At 43.1% G+C, this 16,628-nt stretch overlaps 1 protein-coding gene across 1 annotated transcript in view; it reads left to right on the top strand.

Annotated features, from left to right (window-relative positions):
- LOC107285997 (obscurin) overlaps positions 1-15,769 on the top strand; it is a 190,237-nt gene extending 174,468 nt beyond the window's left edge. The window contains exons 84-88 of the mRNA XM_029283797.1: positions 822-924; positions 2,195-2,324; positions 3,001-3,106; positions 10,902-10,944; positions 14,138-15,769. Coding sequence (XP_029139630.1) covers positions 822-924; positions 2,195-2,324; positions 3,001-3,106; positions 10,902-10,944; positions 14,138-15,386 — 1,631 coding nt within the window. The 3' untranslated portion in view covers positions 15,387-15,769. The remainder of the gene's footprint in view (positions 1-821; positions 925-2,194; positions 2,325-3,000; positions 3,107-10,901; positions 10,945-14,137) is intronic.
- Positions 15,770-16,628: the final 859 nt, after the last annotated feature.

The following is a 16,628-nucleotide window of genomic DNA, read 5'->3' as shown; positions in this document are numbered from 1 at the left end:
AATTTAAGAATAAGGCCCAAGAGAAGAGACTTGTGTTCTCTCCAAGGTTTGCTGGAGGATATATTGATATAACAAGGGCCAGTTTGGTCTAGTGATGAAGGTACCAGGCTAGAAAACTGGGAGATGGTGAGTTCTAGTCCCATCTTAGGCAGGAAAATTGGCTGGGTGTCTTTGGGCCAATCACCAGGAGAGTAGGAGTTTTAGTCCACTTTAGGGATGAAAGCCAGCTTTCGGTCACCTAGTGAGTTCTAGTCCCACATTAGGCACAAAAGGCAGCTGGGTGACTATCACCAGGAGACTGGGAGTTCTAGTCCCATCTTAGGCATGAAAGCCGGCTTGGTGACTTTGGGCCAATCACCAGGAGAGAGTGAATTCCAGTTCTGCCTTAGGCATGAAAGCTGGGTGGGTGCCCAAGCCACCTCACAGGGTTGTTGTAGAGAAAATAGAGGTATGTTGGATATGTTCTCTGCCTTGAATTATTTATAAAAATAATAAAGACGGTATCTATCTATCTATCTATCTATCTATCTATCTATCTATCTATCTATCTATCTATCTATCTATCTATCTATTATCTCTCTCTCTCTCTCTCTCTGTCTACCGTGTATTTATCTATCCATTATCTATCTATCTATCTGTCTGTCTGTCTGTCTGTCTGTCTGTCTGTCTGTCTGTCTGAATGAATGAATGAATGAATGAATGAATGAATGAATGAATGAATGTCTCTTCGGTGCACCATGTAGGTTTAGAAGAGGATTTGACTTACTCATCTCTCTTTTCACAAAGCTTACAATTTCCTCATGGTATATTTTAATTTCCAGTGCCTCCACGGTTTGTAAACAAGGTGAAACACGCCTATTACGCCAAAGGCACAGACGCACAGTTTACTTGCACCATCGAAGGGGCACCATGGCCCCAGATCAGGTAAGAGAATAATCAAGCCCATGCTCCACAGCGTTTTTGAATAGGACTTTCTAGCGTGCAAAGGCTTTCTAGAGTGCAGAGTCCTTGATTTACAACCACAACTGGGACCTGAATTTTCGTGGCTAGGTTGGGCAGTTGTTAAATGAGTTGTGCCTGATTTTACAACCTTTTTGGCCTGTGTTGTTAAGGGAATCATGGCGGTTGCTAAGTGAATCACACGGTCTTTAAGCGAATCTGACTTCTTCTATTGACTTGCTTGTCAGAAATTGGGGATCGTGTGATCCCCAAGCACTGCAACCATCGTAATTGGCATGTCGGTTGCCAAACGCCTGGATTTTGATCACGTGACCGTGGGAACACTGCAAAGTTCATAAGGGCGAGCATCAGTTATAAGTCGCTTTTTTTCAGTGCCGCTGTAACTTTGAAGGGTTGCTAAAGGAACGGTTGTAAGTCGAGGACTACCTGTACTTTCTGAAAGCTGTTTCCAAGGGCGGAGGAGAACCACGTAGAGATAACAATTATTGTTGCTTCCAGTTTTTACTTTTTCATGTCTTACTGTGTCCTACTCTGTGAATAGGTAAGACATGAAAGAATATAAAAAAAAATCTGTATTCTCTGTATTGGGCCAATCACTGGGAAAGGGTGAGTTCTGGTCTGTCTTAGGCAGGGGTCTCAAACTTGGCCCTTTTATGACTTGTGGACTTCAACTCCCAGAATTCCTCAGCCAGGCACACGTGTCTGGCTGAGGAATTCTGGGAGTTGAAGTCCACAAGTCATAAAAGGGCCGGGTTTGAGGACCCCTGGTCTTAGTTGGGTGACTGCCCCCCTGTATATCAATGCCCTCCTCTGTAAATCTGTTTTCCCTTCCCTCCCCTCCCCTCCATTATTCCTTTATCCTCTCTACTCTTTCCTTTCTCCCTGCCTTCCTCCCTCTTCCTTCCTTCCTTCCTCCCTCCCCCTTCCTCCCTCCCTCCCCCTTCCTCCCTCCCTCCCTTTCTCCTTCCCTCCCTTCCTCCCTTTCTCCTTCCCTCTCTCCCTCCCTTTCTCCCTCCTTCCTTTCTTCCTTTCCTTCCTTCCTCCCTCCCTTTCTTCCTTCCTTCTTTCCTTCCTCCCTCCCTCCCTCCCTCCCTCCCTTTCCTTCCTTCCTTCCTTCCTTCCTCCCTCCCACCCTTCCCTTCCCCTCCCCTTTTCTCTTTTCTCCTCCCCTTTCCCCTTTTCCTCTCCCCTCCCCTCCCCTCTTCTTTCCTCTCCTCCCTCCTCCTTATTCCAGATGGTATAAAGATGGGAACCTCCTCACCGATCCAAACAAACACCAGAGCTACAGTGAGCCACGAAGTGGAGTGATTGTCCTGGTTATCAAAAATGCCTGTGAGGATGATGAAGGTTTATATGAGTGTGAGGTGAGTTTCTCTCTTTTTTCTTAAGTTGTTATGAGATAGGAACTTTCTCCATAAAATATCTGGGCTGAAGACCCGACTTGCATCTGCTGAGCAAGTTCAGTTGTCCTGAGTTGTTTAAGCCCAACTTACATGAACAAGCTAACAAAAAACAACAGCCTAATCAAGGAATCACCAAGATTCCCTCAACACTGGCAGGGCAAGCCATAAAATGAGAGCAGGGCCTTCTAACACTGATGATGTTACCTAGTTGGGTCATCTGCAAGAAAACCACCAAGCTCAGTGGGGGGTTTTTCAGTGCCATTGGAACTTTGAATAGTCACTAAATGAACTGTTGTAAGTTGAGGCTTACCTGTAATGGATACAAGCCAGTTAAAGTGAGATCCAACTTAGAAATAAGGAGAAATTAACCCACAATTAACTAATGGAATAGCTTGCCTCTTGAAGCTGTGTGTGCTCCATCACTGGACATTTTCAAAAATAGACCAGACAACCATTTGACCAGGATGGTATAAGTTCTCCTGCCATGAGCAGGGGGCTGGACTCCAAGGTCCCTGCCAGCTTTATGATTCTATGTCCTACACAAAGTGATTCCTTGTCTAGATTTGTGAATGATTTGATTTTCTCCTTCATCTGAAATCCACACATGTTCTAACTAGTGTTGTCAACTTGTGTTCAGTTAATAAACAGGTTGGGGACTGCAAAGGGAGGCGCACACCTTTACTGCCAAACCACAACAGCCTTGGCTCCGGAGAAGAGACCCGAGCAAGCGATAACGATAGAAGGTAGGCCCTGTTGATGTGCTCTTTCATGATGTGGTTAATTAAGGATGACTAATTGTGACTAATTAAGGACTGAATGGGTGCATTGTCTTATCTCTCAGAAGATGTGGCATTCCTATTTGTTGTTGGGACCTTGTTAGTGATTGTGTTTGCCTGGTCCGGTATTGTTGTTATTTTGTGCCAGAAGAGGCCCAGGTCTATCAGCCTCCTGCTCAATCAGGGGGTTGGACTAGAAGACCTCTAAGGTCCCTTCTAACCCTGTTATTCTACGCCTCACTGTGGATCACCTCAGGGCGGTGCCTCCACAGAAAAGTCACCTAGTAAGACTACACAAGTGAAAGGAACACTATCAGTTGTTCAGTAACCACAACAGTGATGTGAATCAGACACAGAACATCTTGTGACCAATCAAAGTTTATTTTATGATCCCAGAGATTTACTCTCCCAGTCTTCCATAACTTGGGCAATAACTAAGGTTCTTCTGTTCAGATCTTAAGTTGGATGAAATGGAATTTGTATATATATAGTTGTTTATATCCCGCCCTTTTTTTTTTTTTTTTTACAAATCACTCAAGGCAGTGAACAGGTCCAACATACTTTCCTCCTCCTATTTTCCCCTCAATAACAATCCTGTAAGGTGAGTTGAGCTGAGAGGAAGACTGGCCCAAGTCACCCAGCCAGACCAAGAAGAAGAGCCTTCTCTGTGGTGGTTCCCTCTCTGTTATTTAAAGGCCCATCTTTTTCCAGTTACAGCTACCTGACCCACCAGAGCAGGGAGGCAGGGTGTGTTATGGGTCTCCTCTCTTAAGAAGGTCTATCTCAGTATGGCGAACCTTTTAGAGATTGAGTGCCCCAAAACTGGCCCCACCCCTGCTCCACCCCCCTGCCCACCCCTGCTCTGCCTCCCATCCCCCGCCCCGCCTACCCACAGGACCACTCACCGCCTCCAGGGCCCGCCGCAGATCGTCCAGGCAGCCCAGCAGCGCCATGGCGGCCACACCCTCTGCCCGCGCCCTGCAGCATCAACTGTGCCCGATGGGGTGTGAGGGCAGAGTCTTGTCTACGCTGCCTGGCTGCCATGTCCTTGGCTGCGCTGCTCCGTGTGGGCCACGCTCAAAGGCGACTCTCCTCCAGGGGGGCTGCTGGTGAGGAGGGGGTCGCGGGGGGAGGCAAGGTTGGGGCAGTGGCATGTGTGCCCACAGAGAGGGCTCCGAGTGCCACCTCTGGCACCCGTGCCATAGGTTCGCCACCACTTGTTTATCTGGTGGGATCAAGAAGAAGAAGGGCCTTCTCTGGTGGCTCCCCCCCCCCCCCGTGGAACATTATCCCTGTGAAGATAGATACCAATAAATACTAGATGATGACATCAACCAGATCTCCTACTAAATTGAGACTACCTCAGTGACATTTTTTTTTTGAGATTGAGAAATGGAGGTTGTAAGGCCTACAACTGTCTAATAATGCTGTGAATAAAGTAGGTTCTTGAGTGTTCTAGGTATTACTAATTCTGGGGTTTGGGGGCGGTTAGGATTTGCTACTGCAACAAATGTGGAATTGAATTATTTGTGAAGAGTAAAGCATTCTTGATATTGTGAATCTGGGTGTTTGCAAAGAGTGGAAGGAAAGACACCTGAACTGTGATATCCTCACACATTTGACACGACTTAAGGATCTACAGCAGAGATTATGACACAATGGCACCACAAAGCGGCATGGTTTCGACATTTGAAGGGTTGTGTTAGCTGCTGCTAAAGGGGTGATTTACAGTTATCCTTGGCAAAGAGGAAACCTGGTTTAAAAATCATTTCTTTCTTTTCAGCTGACAGTTTGTTAGAGGTCTCAGACTGATATTTATTTGTACCCCACTTTTTTTTTTACAAATAACTCAAGGCAGAGAACATATCTGACACACTTTCCTTCTCCTATTTTCCCCACAACAACAACCCTGTGAGGTAGGTTGGGCTGAGAAAGAGCCTTTCATATCTAACACATAACTAGAACTCACCGTCTCCTGATGAGTGGTCGAAAGTCATCCAGCCTGCTTTCTTTCTTAAGGCAGGGGACTAGAACTCACTGTCTCCTGGTAATTGGCCCAAGGTCACCCAGCCAGGTTAAATGCCTAGGGTGGGACTAGAACTCACTGTTTCCTAGAAATTGGCCCAAGGTCACCCAGTTGGGTTTAATGCCTAGCATGGGATTAGAACTTATTGTCTCCTAGTGATTGGCCCAAGGTCACCCAGTTGGGTTTAAAGACTAGGGTGGGACTAGAACTCACTGTCTCCTGGCGATTGGCCCAAAGTTATCCAGCCTGCTTTCATGGCTAAGGCAGGTCTAGAATTCACCGTCTCCTGGTGATTGGGCCAAAGTCACCCAGCTGTCTTTCATGCCTAAGGCTACGCTAGAATTCCCAGACTTCTCTTGTGTGGCCCAGAACCCCATCTGGCTGGCATGGATAATGTGGAACTAGAAAACGTCTCCTGGCGATTGATCCAAAATCAAGGCAGAACTAGAACTCACAGTCTCCTGTTTTCTAGCCTGGTGTCTTAATCACTAGACCAACCTGACTATTTGTAGATAAAAAAAAATTCCTGGAGTCATGGTATTCAGGAATTTAATCTTTTTAATTGAGTCTGTCTCTGTAGTTTATGCTTGAACTGGACAACCGTTCGTCTGAAGTGTTATAGGGCTTCCCTCTTGAGCAGAAGTTTGGACTAAAGGCCTCTTCCAATTCTGTTATTCTGCTACTTCGTGTGGGGACGTCTGACTTTTTCACTTGTGGCGACTAAACTGGAAATTTAAATTTTGTTTATACATTATACAAATTATAATTTAATTTAAAATACGGTTCGTAGTAAATTTCTTATCCGTGTTTTAGAAAGAACGTCCGCGTTCCTCCATTAATACCCTGTGATGGAATTAATTTGAAATTTCTTTTGTCGAGTAAGAAATCAATAAATGTTGGTGTAATTTGGGGTACCTGTATCATGCAAATGGCACTTTGCTTCTGAAGGGGAAACGGAACAGGAAAGATAATAAAGCTGGCTTGGATACCATCTCCTCTGCCTGTTGAAGAATCGAATTTTGTTTTACTTCGTCTCATCGGCCTATATTATTTGAATTTTGCTAGCCTACCTTGTTATTTGCTAAAAGCTGGAGCAATCAAACTCCACAGCTTTTAACCTGCTTTGCAACGCTCAATGCTGTTAAAATGTCAGAAGCATCGTATCTTTTTTTTTGAAAGGGGTTCTAAAAATTCTTTAAAAATGGCCAGCGCAATTCTAATTTTCTCTTCTTGTTATGAATTGGACTGAGTAAATTCCAAGATTCTCTTTTACTATGCCACATAATCCTTTTATTTCTTTTAGAAAGCAAAGGAGATTAAAAAATCGTAGTGTGATAAAGTGAATTTTATTCCTCCTGGGACAGGTGGAGCACAGTTTTATTAAAGGAAGACTTACAAACTAGTTTATTTTAATGCACTTAAGAAATTCATGTAGCAAGAATGCAAATGTTCCGATTTCTTGCAGTTCTGGAGCTGATTTGTTAAATGAAAAAGTTTGCTGAAGTTTGTTTATTTGCGTCAGAAGCCTCACAATTAAAATAAGGCATACTATATGACATAAAATTTAAAATACAAAATACAAGATTAAAATGCAATTTTCTTCGACTTACAGCCACAACTGAGCCCATAATTTCTGTTGCTAAGCGAGACATTTGTGAAGTGAGTTTTGCCCCATTTTACGATCTTCCTTTCCACAGTTGTTAAGTGAATTACTGCAAATATTAAGTTAGTAACACAGTTGTTAAGTAAATCTGGCTTCCCCATTGACTTTGCTTGTGAGAAGGTCACAAAAGAGGATCACGTGACCCCAGGACACGGCGACCGTCATAAATATGAACCAGTTCCCCAGGGTCTGAATTTTGATCACATGACCCATGGGGCTGTAAATGTGAAAAACGGTCATAAGTCACTTTTTTCAGTGTTGTCGTAACTTTGAATGGTCACTAAATAAACGGTTCTAAATTGAGGACTACAAGTATATAGCCCCATCTCATATAGTTAGCCCTCAACTTAACAACCATTCATTTAGTGACTGTTCAAAGTTACAATGGCACTGAAGAAAATGACTTACAACCAGTCCTTGCTCTTACAACCATCACAGCATCCTCACAGTCATGTGATCAGAATTTGGGCACTTGGCAACTGACTCCTATTTATGACAGTTATACAGTGTCCCAGGGTCATGTGATCACCATTTGCAACCTTCTGACAAGCAAAGTCAAGGGGGAAGCCAGATTTATTTAACAACCACCTGATTCACTTAACAACCATGGAGATTCACTTCACAACTGCAGCAAAAATGAAGATAATAAAATTTGGTGCGATTCACATAACAACTTACTTAGCAAAGAATGTTCCGTTCTCAATTGCGGTTGTAAGTTGAGGATTATCTCTATTTAAGAATGCGTGGAATATTACATTTTGAAATAGGTAATATTTTTAAAAATAATAATCATGTCCTATTCAGCACGCTAATCCATTACATCCTGGTGTTTGGCTTTGCTTCTGTCTCAGAAACGTAGACTTTCAGACATAATAAAACAATAAGATAATCATTCTTCTTCTTCTTGTGCCATATCCATTATCGGACGTTGGTGATTATGTTGGCGATCCTGTTTTTATCAGCAGCCGCACGAAAAAGCGCTGCAATCCCTTAGATTTTGAAGCTACAATGTTTTTCTTCTGCCTGGACCTCGTTTGACTTCAATCTTTCCCTGGAGATTATCATTGGGAACATTTTATTCAACCTGTTTTGCTTTCATCTAAAATGATGTCAGGGCTGTTGAGGTTTTGTTACAGGTTTAACGGTGCTTTGTAAACCCCAGCATCCTCAAAAGGGGTCAAAAAGAGTCAAGATGGTATCCCTGATAGAGCAATCAAAGCATATTTATTTATTTTGCATTTATTGTGACACACAATAAAAAGGAGCAGGGTTTCAGTGAGATATTCATGACTAATAAACTGATTTTTTCCCCCTGCAGAGATATCCCAGTTTTTAAATGCCTTTCTAGACTAAACAGGAGAACTTGAATATATTCTATTGAACACGATTTAAACGGATAAATTATTTTCATACAGGTAGTCCTCGACTTACAAGAGTTCATTTAGTGATCGTTCCAACTTACACCAGCACTGAAAAAAAGTGACATGACAGTATTTCACATTTACAACCGTTTCAGCGTCCCCATGGTCAAGGGATCCAAATTCAGACCCTTGGCAACCGGCTCGCATTTATGATGGTCACAGCGTCCCCTGGGGAAACTCACGTGATCCCCTTTTGCGACCTTTCGACAAGCAAAGTCAATGGGGAAGCCAGATTCACTTAACGACCGTGCTATTGACTCAACACCTGCAGTGGTTCACTTAACAATCGTGGCAAGAAAGGTCATAAAACGGGGCAAATGTCTCACTTAGGAACAGAAATGTTAGGACCAATTTTGGTTGTAAGTTGAGGACTACTTGTAATTCACATTTTGAAAGGCATTATAGCGTGCTCTCTTCTTTCTTTCTTTTTTCTTTTTGGGGAAAAAATAATTCTAGCAGAAGCTAGAATGGCTGGTTTGGCTTTACTGCAAAACGTGAAAGAGACCATTATAAAAAAAACCCCATCACATTAATATACTAATGGCATGTTTAGAGGACACCCAACGCAACGCCTTTTCTCACAACGGCAATTGTCTGGATGGAAAAGCTTTCGAAGCAGATGAAAATCTAACGTGGAAAGCAATCGGGATACAACCACAGGTAGTCCTCGACTTACAACCATCCATTTCGTGACCGTTTGAAGTGAACAAAAATGGCTGGCAACCGGTCCCGGTGTTTACAAACCATTGCTCTGCGGTCACGTGATCCAAATTCAGATGCTTGGAACTGGCGTGTATTTCCGAAGTTTCGCAGCATCACCCGATAGCCACTTGCAACCTTAAGACAAGCAAAGTCAATGGGAAAAGCCGGATTTGCTTAATGGCCTGCAGTTCACTTAACAACTGTGGTGATTGGCTTAGCAACCATGACAAAAAATGTCATAAAATCAGGAGTGACTCGCTTAACAACCACTTGGCTCAGTAAATTCAGGTCCCGGTTGTGGGTTGTAAGTCGGAGACTACCTGTATGCCAAATCAACAATTGTGATATAGGTGCCCTGACATTCCGAGCTGTATTAGTGAAGCAACCTTGTATTGTGATCCACAAATCACTTAAGATGCTGATTATCTGTCATTTACTTGCTCAGTCTTTTTCTTTCTTTCTTTCTTTCTTTCTTTCTTTCTTTCTTTCTTTCTTTCTTTCTTTCTTTCTTTCTTTCTTTCTTTCTTTCTTTCTTTCTTTCTTTCTTTCTTTCCCCACTCTGTGCTTCCTTAACAAGTAGACTAGCACAACAACAAAGAAATCTACAAATTTGGGGTGAGGACATTGCATTCACAGTCAAGGAGCAAGCACAAGGTTTCCAATTTGAACTGTTTCAACTTCATCACAATTACAGGTAGTCCTCAACTTATGACCATTTGTTTAGTGACCGTTCAAGTTACAACAGCACTGAAAAAAGTAACATATGACTGTTTTTCACACGACCATTACAGCATCCCCACAGTCACGTGATCAAAACTCAGACCCATGGCAACTGACATGGATTTATGACGGTCCCTGTGTCCCGGGGTCACGTGATCCCCTTTTGCGACCTTATGACGAGCAAAGTCAATGGGGGAGCCAGATTCACTTAACAATCGTGCTACTAACTGAACAACTACAATGGTTCACTTAACAACTGTGGCAAAAAGGGTCGTAAAATGGAGCAAAACTTCTTGCCTTAACAACTTAATACTTAACATCTGTCTTAGCTACATAAATTTTGGGCTCAGTTGTGGTCATAAATCGAGTACTCCCTGTATTATTACTGTAAAACATTTATTTCATACTTAAAATAAGCCATTTCCATCATTTTTGGGGAATTTGGAACTGCAGAGTGATGGGAAATCCCTTCAGATGCCAAATCTCTGTGTTCCACTCTAGCCAGAGGTAGTCCTCGACTTACGACTGTTCATTTAGCGACTGCTCAAAATTATAATGTCTTGAAAAAAGTAACATAATCACTCTGAAGATCGTCACAGCATCCTAATTCGTATGATCACAAGTGGGACACTTGGCAACTGATTCATATTTATGACGGTCGCAGTGTCCTGGGGCCACATGATCACCATTTGCTGGCTCCTGAAAGCAAAGTCAATGGGGGAAGCCAGATTCATTTAACAACCATGTGATTCGTTTAACAACCATGGGGATTTGCTCACCAAGCACAGCAAAAGAGATCATTAAATTGGATAGAACTCACGTATCAACCACCTCACTTAGCGACAGACATTCCAGTCCCAATTGCGGTCATAAGTCGAGGATTATCTCTCTCTTTATAACCCAAAAATGTTTTCCTTTCAGTCCAACCCAATTACATTTAATCCTTATTAAGATTTTAAGTTTGGAAATCAGCTTTTAACCAGGTTTAAGGCAGTGTAAACGTTCATCTGTGGTCAGTTTAAGTGATTTGTGGATTTAATTATCAGAGTTTGCCAAAATTGGTTGCAGTCTCGGAAAAAACAACCGTGGGATTGTGTTAATTTTATTTTTCCTCTCCATTCTTTCCACTCCAGGTTTTTAAATTTCTTTTATTTGCATAACAAATTCAATGTGATTGTGAGCTTCTGCCTTTTTTTTAACACCATGCTGTTCATACTGTTTTCTTTGTAGTCACTGAACAAGAAACTAAAGTGCCTAAGAAAACCATCATCATGTAAGTCATATATACGCATATATATATATATAAATTAGCATTTGTGTTGTGCTGTGCTGCCTCTTTGCATGTCTCCATAATCAACCTATAGAGGAGGTCCTTGACTTTCAACCCTTCATTTAACGACCATGCTAAGCTACAAGGTCACTGGAAAAAAGTGACTGGCAACCATTCCTCGCACTTATGACCACTGCAGCATTCCCCCATGGTCCCATGATCCAAATATGAGTGCTTAGCAACTGGCATGTATTTACGACGGTTGCAGCATCCCGGGGTCACATGATTGCTATTTGCAAACTTCTGACCAGCCAAGTCAATGTCTGGGGGGGTGGGGCGGGAGCTGGATTCCCTTAACGTCCGCCTGGTTCAGTTAACAACTGCAGTGATTCACTTAACAGCCGTGGCAAAGGAAATGCAACAAAAATAAAGGTCATACAATGGGGGAACGACTCACTGAGCAACCACCAGGCTTAGCAATGAAGGCACCCGTCTCAATTGTGGTCATAAGTCGAGAACTACCTGTATTTACTGGCTGTGCAAAAGTGTTTCTTGCCACACTATCGGGTCTAGTGGCATTAGGAGAAAAATAGGCCAGGGGACAAAACTGCTGGAGGTGTGATTGTCTGTTTCACAATCTTCCTGAGATAGACCAGATGTAAATTATGAGGTCTGAGCAGGCCAAAGTCAGGGAGGGACCACAGATATTCAGCTTGGCACTGCACTAATTCCACAAGACAGACTGTGTGCAAAGCTGCCTTGGAAGGACCAGCCATCTTGCCCGTTTCTCTTTATCTCTGCCCACGATTAATCGTACTGAGGAAGGAGAAATTGGCAATTTAATTGACTTTTCTTCCCTGGCATACAACAATTTACTGCATTAAAGTAAAGGTAGAGAGCTCTTAATAATCTTCTAACTGCTAGCCCGTCTGTTTCTCTTTCCCCTTCCTTCCTTCCTTCCTTCCTTCCTTCCTTCCTTCCTTCCTTCCTTCCTTCCTTCCTTCCTCCCTCCCTCCCTCCCTCCCTCCCTCCCCTTTTTCCTTCCCTTTTCCTTTCTTTCTTGCCTTCCAGCCTTTCCTTTTTCCCTCCCTACACTATTTCCTTCCTTCCTTCCCTGCTCCCTGCCTCATTCCACTTTTTCCTTCCTTTCCTTCACTTTTTCTTTCCTTTTTCTCTCCCTTTCTCCCTCCACTTTTCCTTCCTTCCTCCCCCCTTCCTTCCTTCCTTCCTTCCTTCCTTCCTCATTAATTCTTTTCTTCATTCTCTTTCTTCCCTCCCTCCCTCCCTCCCTCCCTCCCCTTTTTCCTTCCTTCCTGGAAGAAGGCAACCCAGGACCGTCTTGTACCTGGGAGTCAAAAGAGTCAAGATGACCTCTGTAGTGAGCATGCAGTTGAAGCTCTTTCGGACATGCAGAAAATCTGGCTGCAGTTGCCCTCTTGACCTCTTTTGATCCTCCCTCCAGGTGTCAAAAGACCTCAGATGCAGCTTTTAACACAATCTGTCCTTCTCTTGTCATGCTGGCAAGTTCACTGGAAGCAAAGACGCTCTGGAATGGCTTTTAGGGCTAAGATAGGAGGGGAAGATCAGGCCTCTCTCTTCATCATAACGCAACTAGCTTTCAGTAAGGATTGTTAGATCCTCTCAATCCTTGTCAATGCTTTTTTGCTTCTGTTGCTAACTAAACATTTCCATATTCCATATGGTTCCTTGCCAACACAAATGCTACTTTCTTAAATTTGATTGCAAAAAGGATACCCCTTTTTTACTGAGAATATTTTGAGTTGCACTCTACGAGCAAAATTTACAACGGCACTGAAAAAAATTGACGTAAGACCGTTTTTCACACTTACAACCATCGCAGCATCCCCATGATCAGGTGATCGAAATTCAGAAACTTGGCAACTGGCTGGTATTTATGACGGTTGCCGTGTCCCCAGGGTCACTTGATCCCCTTTTGCGACCATCTGGCAAGCAAAGCCAATGAGGGAGCCAGATTCCTTTAACAACCGCGTTATTAACTTAACAAGTGCAGTGATTCATTTAACAACTGTGGCAAGACAGGTTGTAAAATGGGGCGAAATTCACTTAAGAACTGTCTCGCTTGGCAGCAGAAATTTTAGGCTCAACTGGGGTCATAAGTCGAGGACTACCTGTAGTTCTTGAGATTACAGCAAGGTGTCCTCAGCTTCTTTACTGAACTCAAGTGCCAAGTGGCCTGCATGAGAATTGAGGAATTATAATATTTTTCCTTCTTCCTCCCTCCAATTTAGAAAAATACTCTGTTGAAACAGAAGCTGGGTTGTTTCTTTGCAGATGTTTCATGACCCAACTAGGTAACATCATCAGTCTAGCATTGAGGATGCAGCCTAGTTGGGTCATGAAATGTCTGCAAGGAAACAACTACGTTCAAAGTGCACCATGGACCCCACAGCTCAACCCTCTTCTATCTTTTGAAATAGTTCAGAAGGTGGTCTTTTTTTTTTTCTACACTGAAAATAATTTCAGGGAGCTGAAGGGAATTGAGACTTCTGAAATGGAGACATGCTGGTGGTGAGGATTAAAAAAAACAACAGCAACAACCCTTTCAAGCAGTAATTTCTGCATGCACCCGAAGCTCTCAAAACTAACCCTGCTGTGCTTCATTTTTGCATTAACCTGTGATGTAGCGTGCATTCCCATGGATTGAGAATTGGGGAACATCCTTGATCCTCTCTGAGCTGGGTGGTTTTTCTTGCAGACGTTTCGTGACCCTACTAGGGAATGTCATCAGTGCTAGAAGGGAGGGGGGTTGCGGAGTGGAGGAGGAGGAGGTCCTTGGTGCTCTCTGAGCTTGGAGTTTTTTCTTGCAGACGTTTCATGACTCTATTAAGGAATGTCAGCATTGATGATGATTCCTAGTTTGATCATTAAATGTCTGCTAGAAAACAACCAAGCTCAGAAAACACCAAGGAGCCCACAGTCATTGATGGCCTCCTCCTCCTCCTCCTCCTCCTCCTCCTCCTCCTCCTCCTCCTCACAAAGCCCCTTCCTTCTAGCCCTGATGATGTTACCTAGTTGGGTCATGAGTTGTCTGCACGAAAACTCCAAGCTTAGAGAGTATCAAGGATCCCCCGGTTCAACCCTGAGTTCCTAGTACTCTCTTCTATAGACTTTTCCTTTCTCACCCAACCCCAATCTCCAACATTTTCACCATCAGAGAGGAAACCATCACCACTGTTGTGAAAAACCCGAGGACCAAACGAAAGCCATCTCCCGCCCGTCCATCTTCCAGCTACGCTCCTCGCTCTCCGGGCTCGGAGTTCGCAACATCGGAGCCGATTTATGTCAGCAAGATTAGGCAACCCGGTCCCAGGCACGACCCAGAAGGAGTAGGGAAGACTGCCATTCCTACTCTTTTTGTGACAGACCCTCAGGAGAGGCCAGGAGTTGCAGGCAGGCGTATCAGTGTAGAAACCCCTCTGGAAGAACAACGGAAGTGGGTAGAAGTGGAAGAAATAATTGAATTTAATGTGCAAAAACCAACCCAGGTGTCAAGGAAGAGAAGCATATCGCCCGCGCGATCCGAGAAGGAGGAATTTGGGTCAGGCTATCCTCAGCCCACCACAAGACCCAGGCCTCCCTCTGAAGATGACCCAAATGTGAATAATTCCAACAACAAACGAGTCGAGCAGGTTGAATCACCCATCTCCCAAGATGTTCAAACATCTGGAGGACCAAAGGGAAACCAAAATGAAAGTTCTTGTGTGGAGCTAGAAGGAAAGAGACATCTTCATGAGTCCAGACGCCAGACTGACTCATCTGAGGCTACCACGGTTGAAACATCTCAGATGGGCCTTCAGCTCCCCCAGGTTGAGGACTATGTTGTGGAGAAGTCATCTCCAGAAGACGAGACTCTTCCAGATCAAAAAACAATAGTAGATGACCCCAGTCGGGGAGACCTCTCCGATCTTGGCAATCGTGAAGTCAAAATCCTTACTCGGAACGGGAAAGCATTAACTTTGGAGGACCTTGAAGATTATGTCCCTGAAGAAGGAGAGACCTACAGATGCAGCCATCTTAATTCCGAAGAAGATAAACCTTGCGAGATTGCGGTTCTCCAGACCGAGATCAACAAACCCACCGTCGGCAAACCAGTGTTACTGAACGTTGGAAGACCCGTGGTTTCTGAATCCAGACAAACCTTTTTTAGCAAATTTGAAGGCCGTCAACCTGGAAGTATCTTCATGTCGGCATCCAGAGTGACCGAGACGCAACCTAGAGATCCCACCAATGTTTCTTTCCAAATTGGCGAGTCCCACCGACCAACTTTCTGTACACAAGTCCAGTTGTCCCCAGACAGTGGCGCGTCCAATTTCAAAACCGAAGTGTCCACTCGAAGCTACAGCACCTCTGTCGGAGAAACGGTCACGTTCCACATCAAGAAGGACGATCCTTCCCAAAGTTAACGAGAAATTAGTGCCAGATCTCTTAACCATGATGAACAAAAATTTTTTTTAAAAAAAATGTAAACATCAACCTCAGCAACCATCAACGCCTTTACCAAAGAGAAGAACAAGAATCTGAATGGAGAAACTACAATTAAAAAAATAAAATACTAGAAAATAATGACGTACCACAAAATTGATGTTTTGCAAGGGAACACTTCTGTCAGTACCAGCTATAATGTAATCTTTGATTTGTAATCCCCCCCCCGCATTTTGTATTAAAAAATAGCACACCATTCCATTATAAGGCACTGAGGTGCAATAAAACTAAAACATCATTAGTGAGACGAGATTAAATTATGGTTATTTTCTCTTAAATGGATGATACAAAACTGCTGATGTTTTCTTAAATGGATGATACAAAACTGCTGATGTTTACAAAAAAGGCAGTTCAGAATTTAACAATTCTAATTCCTTTCTTTTGCAACTTCTGAAAAAATTCAGTGAGATGTAGCACAGGTAGTCCTCGACTTACAACAGTTCATTTAGTCACTGTTCAGAGTTACAATGGCACTGAAAAAAAGTGACTTATGACCATTTTTTTCACTTATGATCATTGCAACATCCCCAAGGTCACATGATCAACATTCGGATATTTGGCAACTGGTTCACATTTATGACGGTTGGAGTGTCCTGGAATCACATGATTCACCTTTTTTGCAACCTTCTGACAAACAAAGTCAATGGGGAAGCCAGATTCACTTAACAACAGTGTTACTAATTTAACAACTGCAGTGATTCCCTTAACAATGGTGGCAAGAAAGGTCATAAAATGGGGCAAAATTAGCTTAACAAATGTCTTGCTTAGTAATAGAAATTTTGGGTTCAAATGTGGTCATAAGTCGTGGACTAACTGTATTCTGTTACAAGAGTTATGAGAATTATTTCACTGAATCAGTTTTAATCCCACTGACAGAAGTGACACCACCAGGAGCTTAAATGCAGACAATAAATCCATTTAAGGGACTTCTGGCTTGTATTTTGATTTTTGCTAATTTCTTGCTGATCCCAAAACACATTGGGTTGGTGCCAAAATGTTGACCGAATACTTTGTTCAATCTTTCTTGACACGCTTCCTTTTATTAAAATGAAAATTATATTGGATAAATATGTTTTGTTATAGGTGGCTCCTTGTTGGTTCTCACAAACAATAACTCCAATTATTTTTGACGTTGTCCTTCCAATACCATCTGGTTTGGCAAG

The sequence above is a fragment of the Protobothrops mucrosquamatus genome, unplaced genomic scaffold (genome assembly GCF_001527695.2).
Source record: "Protobothrops mucrosquamatus isolate PMUCROS unplaced genomic scaffold, P.Mucros_1.0 scaffold235, whole genome shotgun sequence".
In the NCBI taxonomy this organism is placed as follows: domain Eukaryota; kingdom Metazoa; phylum Chordata; class Lepidosauria; order Squamata; family Viperidae; genus Protobothrops; species Protobothrops mucrosquamatus.
This window is presented reverse-complemented; position numbering and strand designations above follow the sequence as displayed.